Source organism: Cydia amplana, chromosome 24, assembly GCF_948474715.1.
Source record: "Cydia amplana chromosome 24, ilCydAmpl1.1, whole genome shotgun sequence".
Taxonomy (NCBI): domain Eukaryota; kingdom Metazoa; phylum Arthropoda; class Insecta; order Lepidoptera; family Tortricidae; genus Cydia; species Cydia amplana.
The window spans coordinates 5,422,147-5,435,951 of record NC_086092.1 but is presented as its reverse complement, the minus strand read 5'-3'; the positions used below and the strand labels follow the sequence as shown (position 1 = coordinate 5,435,951).

At 35.2% G+C, this 13,805-nt stretch overlaps 2 protein-coding genes across 2 annotated transcripts; both read right to left on the bottom strand.

Moving 5' to 3' along the window:
- Window positions 1-473: 473 nt before the first annotated feature.
- LOC134659252 (chorion class CB protein PC404-like) lies at window positions 474-1,480 on the bottom strand. Its single transcript, XM_063514896.1, has 2 exons — window positions 1,425-1,480; window positions 474-857 (listed from the first exon to the last, which is right to left on the bottom strand). Exons 1-2 carry the CDS (start codon window positions 1,467-1,469, stop codon window positions 501-503), a joined length of 402 nt encoding a protein of 133 aa, XP_063370966.1. The 5' UTR covers window positions 1,470-1,480; the 3' UTR covers window positions 474-500.
- A 4,384-nt stretch (window positions 1,481-5,864) lies between these two features.
- Window positions 5,865-6,780, bottom strand: LOC134659262 (uncharacterized). The gene is made up of 2 exons (XM_063514909.1): window positions 6,677-6,780; window positions 5,865-6,227 (listed from the first exon to the last, which is right to left on the bottom strand). The coding sequence occupies exons 1-2, from the start codon at window positions 6,725-6,727 to the stop codon at window positions 5,946-5,948; spliced, it is 333 nt and encodes a 110-aa protein (XP_063370979.1). The 5' UTR covers window positions 6,728-6,780; the 3' UTR covers window positions 5,865-5,945.
- Between the last annotated feature and the right edge of the window lie 7,025 nt (window positions 6,781-13,805).

Sequence of the window (13,805 nt, the reverse complement as noted above, 5' to 3'; positions counted from 1 at the left end):
AAGGGCCAGCATGATTCGTCCCTGAATCGCTGTCAAACTTCGGTTTTGTAGGAACTTTCTTTTATCACTTTTATGTACAACTTATTCTGTGACACAAATGGAAACGGATAGTTGACCTTCCAGACTATGATAGAAAATAATAGCAAAACAAATTAGGTAACATTTTTAATGTTTTAATATCACTTAATTTATACAATAGGTATCTGGTATCTTATACTTATCTAACATTAATGAATAAATAGAATGACTTAACCCTAGTAGCAAATTATTTGTGTCAACAATCCTTATAAGTGGCTCATTTAACTTTCGGTAATAATACTGTACTGAACAACCTTTTAACAAATAATGCAGTGTTTTACACTATATTTGTTTTACAGATGTTATAAATAAATACCGAACCCAAAAGTTGCAAAACAATGCTTTCAATTCATGCCACTTGACGTTTTTGAACCGTTATTTGTTGGCCACATTATTAATAGTGTCCAAGAAATATTCCCAATTCAACATCTGACTAAAGCAAGATCCGCAAGGGTCAACCCGCCCGCGATCTTGGCGTTGGGCCCGCATGGGTTGCCCGTCTCCTGCGTTATGACGACGCCATCTCCGCACCCATAGTCCACAGTAGCTTGTCCGGTTGACGGTAGCGTGCCCTGCATCTGGACAGCACTTAGGAACGGCATGGAACCGGAGACAGCCAGCTGTCCTTCCATGCCAAGGTCGGAGAGTAGGGAAACTCCTGAGGGTGCGATGGGGCAAGTGCAGGTTATGGAAATGGGGCACCCTTCGGTGTTAACGAGGGTTTTGGTGAAGGCTACGATGGGAGGTTCGGAATAGTCGTAGTACTGGGCGGTGATTGTCTGAAAATTAATAAATTGAGGTCAGCTATTGTTAAATCGGCACTTTCAATTGGCCTTTAATTGCATTTTTGTAACGTTTAATACGCTGATCGCTAGATTTTCCAGTCTTTATGACAGACATATTCAATTGATATCTATCGATGATGTAAATAATGTGATGGTATTATAACAAAAAAAGGTCTTCACAAAACAGTTTCAACTTTTTAAGGTGGAATTTTGAACTCGGTAAAAATCGTTCTCAATTTTTTACGTTCTCATTCGCTGATTGATGTGATGGTATTAAGTAAAGGTAAGAGAGTAAAGAAATCGTTCTAATTCAATGGTTCCTGCACTATGTAGGTACCTGTTTCAGTTTTGTAGTCTCGGAATAGAAGAATGACATTATATTACGTACCTATTAGAGAATTAATTTTAAAAATTAACGTTGACACAATTTTAATCTGATAGCACCTAAAAACAACTTGAGAACTATATGTAGGTACTATTATTTTTCAAAAGCAAAGTGTAGATGTAGGCGTACAATAAATATATAGGTAGGTATATTATATCATTATTATGGTTACTTACTTGAACAAAAAATGCAAAGGCACAGATAATTGTTCTGATATACATTATAACTATAATTTAAATAAATACCTACTAAAGTATTAACTACAACTAATATGATTTAATCTATCAGTGGTTGATTTATACCGTTTCTTGCCAAATAGATAAAAGGTTTACGGGGAAATGCAATCAAGTTTTAACATAGATTTTATCAATAACTATATGATTTTTTACAATCGTTATCGATTTATGTATCGATTCGGTTGTAACATTGAGACCTAAATCGGCATACTTGTTTATCAAAATGTCACAATGCACTTGTTTTCCATATCAGCAATCTATGTCATAATGTTGAATGATAATCGGACGTGATGTTGCATTGATTATATTAGGTTATCGGTCCGGTATTTAGAACGAAAATGGCAATGACATTGTCTTTGTAGATCACGTAGGTCTGAATATGTAACAGAATAACAGATACGTGGTTAAGTATGACACTCCCGAGGAAAGATTTATTAATCCAAATATTTTCCATGTTTTACATTATTAACTAGAGTCACACACATCACACACAACATCTTATAAGGCACTCTAGTTAATAATGTAAAACATGGATATTTCGATTTCCCGCAGTCTAACTTGCCCCCTGCACCTTATTAGAGTCCGTCTAAGCCAGCGGTTCTCAATCTTTTTTTTTGACGGAACCCTTTTGGAAAGCGAAATACTTGATGGAACCCTACAACACGGTGGCGGCATACTTAGTAAAAAATTTCGAGGCGACTAAAGCATAGTGTTCTGAATTCTTGCGGAACCCCTGCAGGGGTGTAACGGAACCCTAGGGTTCCGCGGAACACACTTAGAGTATGGCTGGTCTAAGCTAACTTTGCACCGATTTGAATAGAAAAAGTTATAAACGTCATATTTTCATAGATATTTGACATTAATGCTGACCTTTCCACACTTTGTCATTGCAAATATCACGCATAGTAATCTTGGTCCGCCTATAAACTCATTTTAGAATGCCACTAATTTTGATACCTAGTATATTTGCCCTTTTGTTTGACTGGTAGAGAATCACTTCAGGCAATAAGTACGCCAATGTACTTATTTTTAATATGCAATAAATTTTTCCAAATTATTTATTTGTTACATATAACTAGTGACCCGCCCCGGCTTCGCAGTTCGCACTGGTTAAAAATTATACATAAACCTTCCTCTTGAATCTCTATCTATTAAAAACAACCGCATCAAAATCTGTTACGTAGTTTTAAAGATCTAAGCATACATAGGGACAGACAGACATGTTTTATATTATGCATTGATAAGTAAGTATGTACTCGTATCACTATGCTTCGCCATATCGCGCCATAGTTTAAACACCTAAATAAAATAACGCCATTTATTTCGCTTATATGAAGATAAGGCGTGGCCTGAACTTGTGAAGGCCCTTTGCACCTCTGGGGTGCCATAGAACAACAACAAACAACATATTGTAAAGAGATGTTTTGATACGCATATACACCGTGTTTTTATTGAATTCCGTTAACTTCGGGGTATGGTTAAGTACGTTTAAGATAACTAAATGGCATAGTTAATTTTCAAAAAAAGAAATATTTTGCTTTTTTACAAAAAAAAAATTAAGTTTAAAAAGTAATTAAATGTAGCATATAGCGTTGTTGTAACACGGGCATTACATTTAACTCAACCAAACAATTGAAATCTGTGACATGTCAATGTCATTTCGAACATCGATTGACCGAGATTGTACTTAAGTTTAGTAGCAAATGTATGAACTCATTCTAAACACTAATCAATATGTAAACCGGCCCTAAGGCAAGTGTACACGCTTGTAGAGGCCTTATAGGAGAAAAATAAATTAATGATTATCTCCGAAATGGAGTTAATTAGAATATCGGTGACTTTGAGAAAGTTACTTGATTTAAGTTCAGGAATGCACCCTTGAAATTAACGGAAATAAAAAAAACACGGTGTAGGTATATAGTCCTCATCGTTTTTGATGACGGCGACCCTAAATAAACATCATGGACGTTGTCTAGCGTGAGCCCTTATGTGGCTGGCCAGGCCCACAGACAAGGCCCTCTGCCACGTATACGGTAGTTTTACTCCATCTTCGATTCAATCCCGTGCCGTGATTGGTCCGTGTTTTTGAACGGACCAATCACGACACGGGACTCGCTCACCTCGTCCCCCCGCACCCCAGTATTTTTGGCAGCATCGGTTTCATGAAATAATTGCTCTAAACTCCGTCTAGAGGATTCCTAGTCTATGGCCAGGCCGAACGTGGTCTTGGTTATACGCAATATAATATAATCAGCGATAGGTACATTTTATTTATCTACTTACCAACCAACGGCAATAAAGGAGATATTTCTAACTAGCTTTTGCCCGCTACTTCGTCTGCGTGGAGTTCGTTTCAGCAGTTAGAGTAAGTACAGCGCCTGGATAAAATCTAATGACAATAACTTTGAGCATAATATAATATACTTAATTGCTTACACCAATTAACATGCAATTCATTAATTTTCTTATTTCCACCCCCTTTTCACCCTCTTTAAAGATGACTTCCGACATAAAAACTATCCCATGTCCTTCCCCGGGACTCAAACTATCTCTATGTCAAATTCCAATGAAGAGGTAACAGACAGACAGAAAGACGCATTTATAATATGGGGCATTATCTATGAAAAGGGACCATTGTCGATGGCGCTTACGCCGCACAGCGTCGCGCGCCATTGTATTTATATCGGAGCATCGTTAATAATGGCGTAAGCGCCATCGGCAATAAGGTCCCTGTATGACCGTCTGACCTCTGCTAGAGAGCAGACACCCGACATCTATGAAGGTTCTTATTTGATGTGAAATTAGAAGCCTATTTACTGTATTCGAACAAAATTGGAATCTGGAGCGATATTTATCATTACAAAATATTATTATCTTTTTATCAATGATTTGTAACTCAAGATAGGTTATAGGCGTTCCAAAATTGATGCGCTCACCTTGTGACAAATTGGACAAGTTGCCTTTAGTCGCTGATGGACAAGCGAGAAATGTGCACGTGCTAACGAGCTCCCGCACACCGAAAGAGGAAGAGACGACCTTATGTTTAACAACGAGTGTGACAAAGATGGATGGAATGAGAAAATTAATTAAAAAATAACAGATTTCTTCGTAGGCACAGAAATAAATATGGAAGTATTTTTTGTGTTCCTCAAGTATGAGTGTAACCTATCTATAATATCATTGCTTTTTATTCCATAATTTCTTCTAAATTGTATTGATTGCATTTCCCATCTGTAACATCAAATAATGACCAACTCTTTAAATATGAATTAATTAAAGTTAACTACTTACAGTGAACATTTGAACATAGGTAAGTAGGTACATACTTTTGAAATACATTCAACGATAATTAGGTATTAAAATTTTACTCTCTTGCTATTTTACTTTTTAGTAACTACATACATAGTCTGACTTATGCCCACTTGCACCATTTAAATAGCCCGGGGTTAACCGGTTAAACCTGGAGTTACCATGGTTACTATCACCTATCGCATGAACACCGATGTACCTGGTAATGTTTATCGCAAATAAAAGATTCTTCTTATTCTTATTCTTATTCTTACTAGTACAATTTGACACTGGGTTAACGGTTTAACCACTTAACCCCGGGTTAGTGGGCTGATGCAAGTGAGCCTTAGTGTAAGGCCTGAGTGGACGCTCGAGTTGGGCGTGCAGCGGGGCGGGGCGTGCGGCGTGCATGTTAAACAAATGCAAACGTATAGTAACGGCCTTAGTGCACGCTGCTCAAATCACTTGTGAGCCCGACGCCACGCTGCACGCCCCGCCGAACGCTCCGCTTCGAGCGTCCCTTAGGCCTTACACTTAGTGAAAAAACTAGGCTCTTGTTAATTGTTTTACAGGGTTGTGTTAATAATGATGTGCCTTTGTCATAATCACGAGTGACAACTACGTTGGTACAGTCAGTAGCAATAGTTGCTAAGCGGGCGAGGTGTTCAAAATTACCTTGAAACGCTCTTATTCTCTTAACAATAAAGTCGCGATAAGATCATTTTTAACACCTAGCTCGTTTAGCAATTTATGCTGCTGTCTGTACATACCTATAGGTACCTACTCGTCGTAAACGTTGCCTATTTTTCAAACAATTATTGTTTATTGTTTAATTAAATGGATAAAAATACCTGCACTTATTAATATGTCGTTAATTGAGTTCAATAAAAAAATCCTAGTTAATAAATTCTTTTGCATAGTTACCTAATGTAGGTTAGTAAAGGTAATAATATTAATATAGCTAGGTATATAGGTATCTATTACTTATCTACATTTTATACTAAAGATTCTGGCATAAATAATTAGTATGTTAAAACAATTGTTTACTACACAATTTCCACAGCCCCATCACAATAATATTTGTCTCTCAACCATTTTCACAACGTTTTATTATCAAGGTTTATAAATTACAACAGAATTAAATTACAATACAATACGAATCATTTATTAAACTTATGAGCAACCGCACGCATGGTTGACGTAACCCGTTCCTGCCGAAGGAACAGCTCCGTCAACGGCAACCACTCCGTAAACCGGGAAGCAACCAGTTACCCTGATGGTTCCTCCGATAGGCAAGTCACCGGTTACGGAGACATCGCCGCACTGGAGAGAGGGGACGACTTCGGTGACCACTTGGCTGCAAGGTTCGATTATTACGTTGTTGGTGAGGCATTGCTGGTTGCCGGGTAGGACGAGGTTGTTGCCTAGTTGCATCATCGGGCCGGCGAGAGCTTGCTGGAAAATAAGATAAGTAAATTAGATAACGAATAGTACTGTGATCCATTATACGTTTTAGTTATCATCGATTTTTTTCTACTTAAAGGTACCTAGACAATTACTACTAAAAGGTTGACGTTGAAAAAAGCGTTTTATTAAAATATAGAGGAATATTAAATGGGTTGAGTTTTTTTTTCGGGTAGGTACTTATAGAACCATATAAAAAATAACTGGTGTAAAATTAATTCATTATATTTTTTTTTATTAAATATCAAAATAGCGGTAATTAAAAACAGTCTGTGTAGGTTAGGTTAGGTATTTTAAAATAGTTTTACACTTAATTGAATTAATACAATTTCTACAAAGGAATAAATATTTAAAGTGACTAATTAAGTCTTAATTAATTTTTGCTATGCAAAATTTTATAGGTAGTCCTTTAGAATAAAATCTAAACTTGTCCTACTTACATTCAATAAAAATGCTTGGAAGCACAAAAATACCACCGTCAACCGACACATTTTTGAGAAGGATTGACGAATAATATTGAAACATTAACTTTTATACAATTCATGTGTTATCACTCCCTGTGAAATTACTTACGCAATTTTGAGCAAACGTTGGAAATAATTATCAATTTTCGTTATGAAACGGAATATATACCAATTAAAATTATAGAATTATATTGACTGCAAATTAGAATCAGGGTTTAAGGTTGCGGTCTAAACACTACAATAAGCGGAGGCGTTTGGAATATTCCCTTTTACAAAAAAAACCGGCCATGTGCGAGTACGACTCGCGTTCCAAGGGTTCCGTACATTAAGTCCGACTCACGCTTGACTGCACATTTCTAATAGGTTTTCCTGTCATCTATAGGTAAAGAACTATTTTGTGTATTTTTTTCAAAATTTTAGACCCAGTAGTTTCGGAGATAAAGGGGGGATGGTAAATTTTTGACTATTTTCTTGAATAACTGCTAAACTATTTATCCTAAAATTATAAAACAAAATACTTAAGATTCTTACAACAAGCTCTTTCATTTGATATATAACATGATATAGTTTGAAAATCTTTTTTTTTTCTCGTTTACCCCCCAAAAATGGCCTCCATATTTAAAATTCATTTATTTACGTTACAAGTCCATCTTTGGGTCAGAAACTTACATATGTGTGCCAAATTTCAACTTAATTGGTCCAGTAGTTTCGGAGAAAATAGGATGTGACAGACGGACAGACAGACGGACGAGTGATCCTATAAGGGTTCCGTTTTTTTCCTTTTGAGGTACGGAACCCTAAAAACTACTAAACTGCCCATCAAGTTGTTTTTTCGTTCATTAAAAATGTAGGTATAAAATACATACATAGCGCAAACGCAAACGCTCGTCACGGTATCAAATGAAATTGACACCTGAGCCCGTACCATGAGTCACTGACAGTGTCAAAACTGACATATATCGATGGCGTTTATGTCAGTGCCAAACTGGTGGTAGCCACATAGGGGTTCAGTAGAGAAGTGTGCCAAATACATTGTAACATGGCAAACCTGCATAGTGCAGCCACCGCGCGCACTGGCCGGTTATAAAATAAAAACTAAGCCATTCGCCCGTCTTTTGTTTTTTCTCATCAATATTCAATTGGAATTCTGTTGAAAATTGCACAACTTTGATTTTATTTATTAAATGAGACTCGATGCTTATGATTTGTACTAAAAACTATATACGAAGGCTGCCACTAATGCAGGTAATATTTGTATAATTGTATATATAGTATTAAGTTTCTGTTTATGTTTAAATTAAACCTAATCCAAGTCTTATTTGTACGTCACTGGTTTCCTGTAACGAAATGAGGCTTGGGTTAGGTTCCGACCCGACGTCTAAGAACGTACGATTGTTGCAGCCTTTACTTCTGCCTTAAAACTGAAGAGGTACTTATTACTGTTGCTGTTTCTTTTGATGGATATTTGCTGCTGAAGTTTTTCTCTGCGTGGACCTTGCTGATGCGGTAGCACCCGCGGCCAGAATTGATCGTTTGGTTCGACAAAGATCGGGATGCAAGAACGTTAAGGCCAGTGACGATATTTTATTTGTTTAGGCTTACGTACTGACGAAAATTACTTTATTTTATTGTACATATTTTTAATATTATATTGTTTTACTATATGAACCTAGTTTCATTTTCTACCGCTCTAGTTAGCCGGTTACATTGGCGCCCAAAGGGTTTTCTGTCAGTACGTGGGTCTTTAAGTACTTGGATTGGGTTATGTACATAGGTACATACTTGTAAATACTATGAGTGTTTGTACATACCTTGTTATTCTTAGTTTTGTGTATTTATTAAGCATATAGGTACTAGATTTATTGGCGTTACCTATATTTGCAGTTTGCATTTTGCCTTTAAGTACATAGTATAACATAGTACCTATATAGTACATGTTATGTAGGTACTATCTATTTGTATGTGTGTCTGTATGTTTTTCTTCTAAATTGTGTATTTTATTCGTACATGCGTTGTTTCATAGGGATCTAATATGGATTTGTCGAGTGTAAATGTAAATATAAATGCACTATGCAGGTTTGCCATGTTACAACATAATACTATAAAACCGGCCAAGTGCGAGTCGGACTCGCGTTCCAAGGGTTCCGTACATTAAGACCGACTCACGCTTGACTGCACATTTCTAATAGGTTTTCCTGTTAGTATCTATAGGTAAAGAACTATATACCTAGTGTCTTTTTTTTAATTTTAGACGTAGTAGTTTCGGAGGAAAGGGAATGGCCACTTTTTGGCTATTTTCTTAAATAACTTCTAACCTATGTATTTTAAAATAAAATATAAAAATATATTTGATTTTCTCAAAGCGAGCTCTTTCAATTATATTGAGATTAAGAACTATATTGTGTCTTTTTTTCCAAAATGTTAAACGTAGTAGTTTCGGAGGAAAGGGAATAGCCATTTTTTGGCTATTTTCTTAATTAACTTCTAACCTATGTATTTTAAAATAAACTATAAAAATATATTTGATTTTCTCAAAGCGAGCTCTTTCAATTATATTGAGATTAAGAACTATATTGTGTCTTTCTTTCCAAAATTTTAAACGTAGTAGTTTCGGAAGAAAGGGAATAGCCATTTTTTGGCTATTTTCTTAATTAACTTCTAACCTATGTATTTTAAAATAAAATATAAAAATATATTTGATTTTCTCAAAGCGAGCTCTTTCAACTATATTGAGATTAAGAACTATATTGTGTCTTTTCTTTCAAAATTTTAAACGTAGTAGTTTCGGAGGAAAGGGAATGGCCATTTTCTTAAATAACTTCTAACCTATGTATTTTAAAATACTTAAAAAATAAAAATATATTTGAAATTCTCAAAGTGAGCTCTTTCATTTAGCTTCATGCAATGTAGCTTGGGGGCCACTTTTGGGACCACAATTAATTATTAAGTTAAAGTTTAAATTTTTCAAACTACATCGTGTTATATGTACCTATATTTTGATAGCCCAAAAGTGGCCCCCATGTTTAACATTCATTTGTTTACGTTACGAGTACATGTCCATCTACGGGTCACTGATTTACACATATGTACCAAATTTCAACTTAATTGGTCCAGTACAGCTTGCCAAAAAAGAGTAGAAATTAAAAAGTGGCAACACTGTGGTCCCTTTCAAACCAATTTATGTAAGAAAACGGGAACGGTTCCCACTTTTTAATTTCTACTCTTTTTTGCCAAGTTGTAGTTTCCGAGAAAATAAGCTGTCACAGACGGACAGACAGACATACAGACGCACGAGTGATCCTATAAGGGTTCCGTTTTTTCCTTTTGAGGTACGGAACCCATAAAATATATATAACATTGATTATCTTAAATTGCACTATCAGAAACATATATCCATCGTAAAATTGACTGAAGGGTTTTTGTCAATTTTTAGGGTTTCGTACCCAAAGGGTAAAAACGGGACGCTATTGCTAAGACTCCTCTGTTCGTATTGTCCGTCTGTCTGTCTGTCACCAGGCTGTATCTCATGAACCGTGATAGCTAGACAGTGATCCTATAAGAGTTCCGTTTTTTCCTTTTGAGGTACGGAACCCTAAAAATACTAAAATGTACGGAACCCTCGGTGGGCGGATCCGACTTGCACTTATCCGGTTTTAAGCTAAGTTAATTATTTCCTAATAACTCTAGCGTTAAGAAACGTTTTATAATTATTAGGTCAATAGGGCACGCACGTGTGCATTAAATACTTGGTCTCCTCGAACACGTTTCGAGTGATGTCTCGTTGCATAATGGACTCACAATGGTATATATGTGAGTTGCAGTAATTTAAGTACAATTAGAAAGGTGATAAGGTGACCGAGCCAGTAACTGAACTGAACCTAGATCAGCAGCCTTACCGTGAGTTATTCGACACTAATAATATATCTATTCGCTAACGTCTGCGTAACTTAGGTACCTTTCTATACGTCTTGCTCGCACTAATATGCTAGTACGAGCAAGATACATAGAAAGCAAGTTACGCACACGCCAGCGAATATGTCAGTGTCAAACTCGTGGCAAGGCTACAGATGCTACAATTTTATTTTCACCTCAGCAGCTCGAACAAGGGCACTTTGCTACTTAAAAACAGTGAGCAAAATCGCATTTTGCTCACTGAGTGAGACAAAATGAGCAAAATGCGATTTTGCTGACTGTTTTTAAATAGCAAAGTACCCTTGTTCGAGCTGCTGAGGTGAAAACTTAATTCTTGGTATATCTTAAGAAAACATGAGTGAATAGAGATAAGTGATGAAGAAGGAATACATTTTTCGGGTTCTCTAATATGTTCTCACTGCTGAGGTGAAAAGTTTTGTGAACTACACGAAATCAAGTTATTTACATCTCGTGCGCTTTTGAGTCCCTTACTACGCTCAAGATTCTAAATTAGATTCACTCGCTACGCTCGTGAATCTTGTATAGAATCTTTCGCTTGCACGGGACTCAAAATAAGCACTCGAAGAAATATCAAACTTTGATCTCTTGTTGTACAAATAACTATTTACAGGTCTAAACTGGCAAAATTTAAGAGTTAAGAACTTTCTATAAAGCCACTCTCATAAAATCAAAATTACGCTCTCCTTTATTTATTTATTTATTTTATTTAGAAATTTAAATCAGGCAACAAGGCCCGTATTACAAACTAGCTGTTGCCCGCGACTTCGTACGCGTGGATTTGTATATTGGTGGTTATATATGGCTGCTATTTAACTGATCACCAGATTTAGTAAAATATAATACCAAAAAAATTTATTTTACCACCCTAAAATAATAAATGATCATCAAAATTATAACTTCATTTTAATGTGAAATGATTACCAATTTTATTACATTTTACTATACTATTAAAGGAAATACAAATACAAATACAAATAATTTATTGAGAAAAGTAATAATTTATTGAGAAAATAATTTATTGACAAATGACACCAAACTAATCATTATTAACCCAAAAATAGTAAATGATTACCAAATTTCAAATCCCATTTTAATGTGAATTGATAACCGAATTTTTACATCTTGCTATCTTATTAAAGAAAATGACACCAAAATAATCATTGTAAACCCAAAAATATTAAATGACCACCAAAATTAGAACCCCATTTTAATGTAAAATTATAACCAAATTTTTAAATCTTGGTATCCTATTAAAGCAAATGACTCCGAAATAATCATTTTAAACCCAAAAATAGTAAATGAATTGTAACCACATTTTAATTAATAAAAATGTGCAAATATTGAATATATATATTATCGTTATCCTATTAAATTAATTAATCCACTTCGTCACCTTTTTCTAGTAGCATTTTATTTCTGTAACAGTCGTAGTTCTAACAACCTAACCTAACCCACTTTTCTAGTAGCATTTCGTTTCTGTAAGGGTCACTGTTCAAACCTAACCTAACCCACTTTTCTAGTAGCATTTCTTTTCTGCTAGGGTCGCAGTTCAAACCTAACCTAACCAACTTTTCTAGTAGCATTTCGTTTCTGTATGGGTCGCAGTTCAAACCTAACCTAACCCACTTTTCTAGTATCATTTCTTTTCTGTAAGGGTCGCAGTTCAAACCTAACCTAACCCACTTTTCTAGTAGCATTTCTTTTCTGTAAGGGTCGCAGTTCAAACCTAACCTAACCCACTTTTCTAGTAGCATTTCTTTTCTGTAAGGGTCGCAGTTCAAACCTAACCTAACCCACTTATCTAGTAGCATTTCTTTTCTGTAAGACCAAGACAGCCAGACAGACAGACAGGGGCTAGTAATTTTGGCATCATTTTACTTTATTTGGTAATATGTATACATTTTTTGGTACCTAATCATAGTGGTTTAATTAGGTGAAAATATCGCATTAATTTGGTCTTCAAGATTTGGTGATCATTAATGATTTTAGGTAATCGTTCAATATATTTGGTATTTGAATACAATTTGAAGTGCAGTCGTAATTAAAACGGTGGTACTTTTGTAATTTTAGGCCTTATTTTTTTGGTGTTCAGTATTTTTTTTTGGTAAGCATGATTTTTTTATTTAGGGTACCTACCAAAGTATTTTTTGGTGGTCATTATATTTGTAGCCGTTAGCCGTTAGCTATTCTACATTAGCTTAGAACATTATGCAGCAAAAGTTCGCAGTAGGACGGTTAATCATTTGTTAATTATTAATATTATACAACGCATGAGACTCTTTCACAACCTACGAAGTTTCAAGCCCCTAACTGAATAAAACTGTTCTCGATATAATCCCTCTCAACCCCCTTAGAAGATTTTCATGTCCTCTATTTAATAAAACCTACTACCTAACTACCTGTTTACGAAGTTTGAAGTTCCTAGCTTTAGGTAAATAAAATTTGAACCCTATACAAACTTTCAACCCCTTTTTAACCATTTTAGGAGATGAATTTTTAAAAACGCTGAAATTACTTTTCTTGTATTCTAATACTAATATGCCTTTATACAACGATTCAAGTCCCGCACTCAAATAAATGTTTGACCTCCATACAAATTTTCAATCCCTTTTTCACCACCATGGGGATGAATTATCAAAAACTCTGAAATTAGTTTTCTTCTCTTTTGATAAAATACCTTTTTACGAAGTTTGAAGTTTGTAGCTTTAAATAAAATTTGAACCCTTTACAAACTTTCAACCCCCTTTCGACCCTAAGAGATGAATTTTAAAAACGCTGAATTTACTTTTCTCGTATTTTAATAATATGCCATTTTACAAAGATTAAAGCCCCGCACTCACAAAAATGTTTGATCTCCATACAAACTTTTAACCCTTTTTCACCACCTTGAGGGATGAATTTTCAAAAACGCTGAAATTAGTTTTCTTCTCTTTTAATAAAATACCTTTTTACGAAGTCTCGAGTTCCTAACTTAAAATAAAATTAGAACCCCATACAAACTTTCAACCCCTTTTTAACCCTTTTAAGGGATTCTTTTTAAAAACGCTGAAATTACTTTTCTTGTATTCGAATAATATGCCTCTGTACAAAAATTCAAGCCCCGCACTCACAAAAATGTTTGATCTCCATACAAATTTTCATCTTGAGATATGAATTTTCAAAAACGCTGAAA

Bases quoted from the DNA above. Each gene is read 5' to 3' on its own strand.
- LOC134659262 (XM_063514909.1), bottom strand. From the start codon at position 6,727: ATGTGTCGGTTGACGGTGGTATTTTTGTGCTTCCAAGCATTTTTATTG. The intron at 6,228-6,676 runs GTAAGTAGGACA...CTTATTTTCCAG, and splicing joins TCCAAGCATTTTTATTGAAT to CAAGCTCTCGCCGGCCCGAT.
- LOC134659252 (XM_063514896.1), bottom strand. From the start codon at position 1,469: ATGTATATCAGAACAATTATCTGTGCCTTTGCATTTTTTGTTCAA. The intron at 858-1,424 runs GTAAGTAACCAT...ATTAATTTTCAG, and splicing joins CCTTTGCATTTTTTGTTCAA to ACAATCACCGCCCAGTACTA.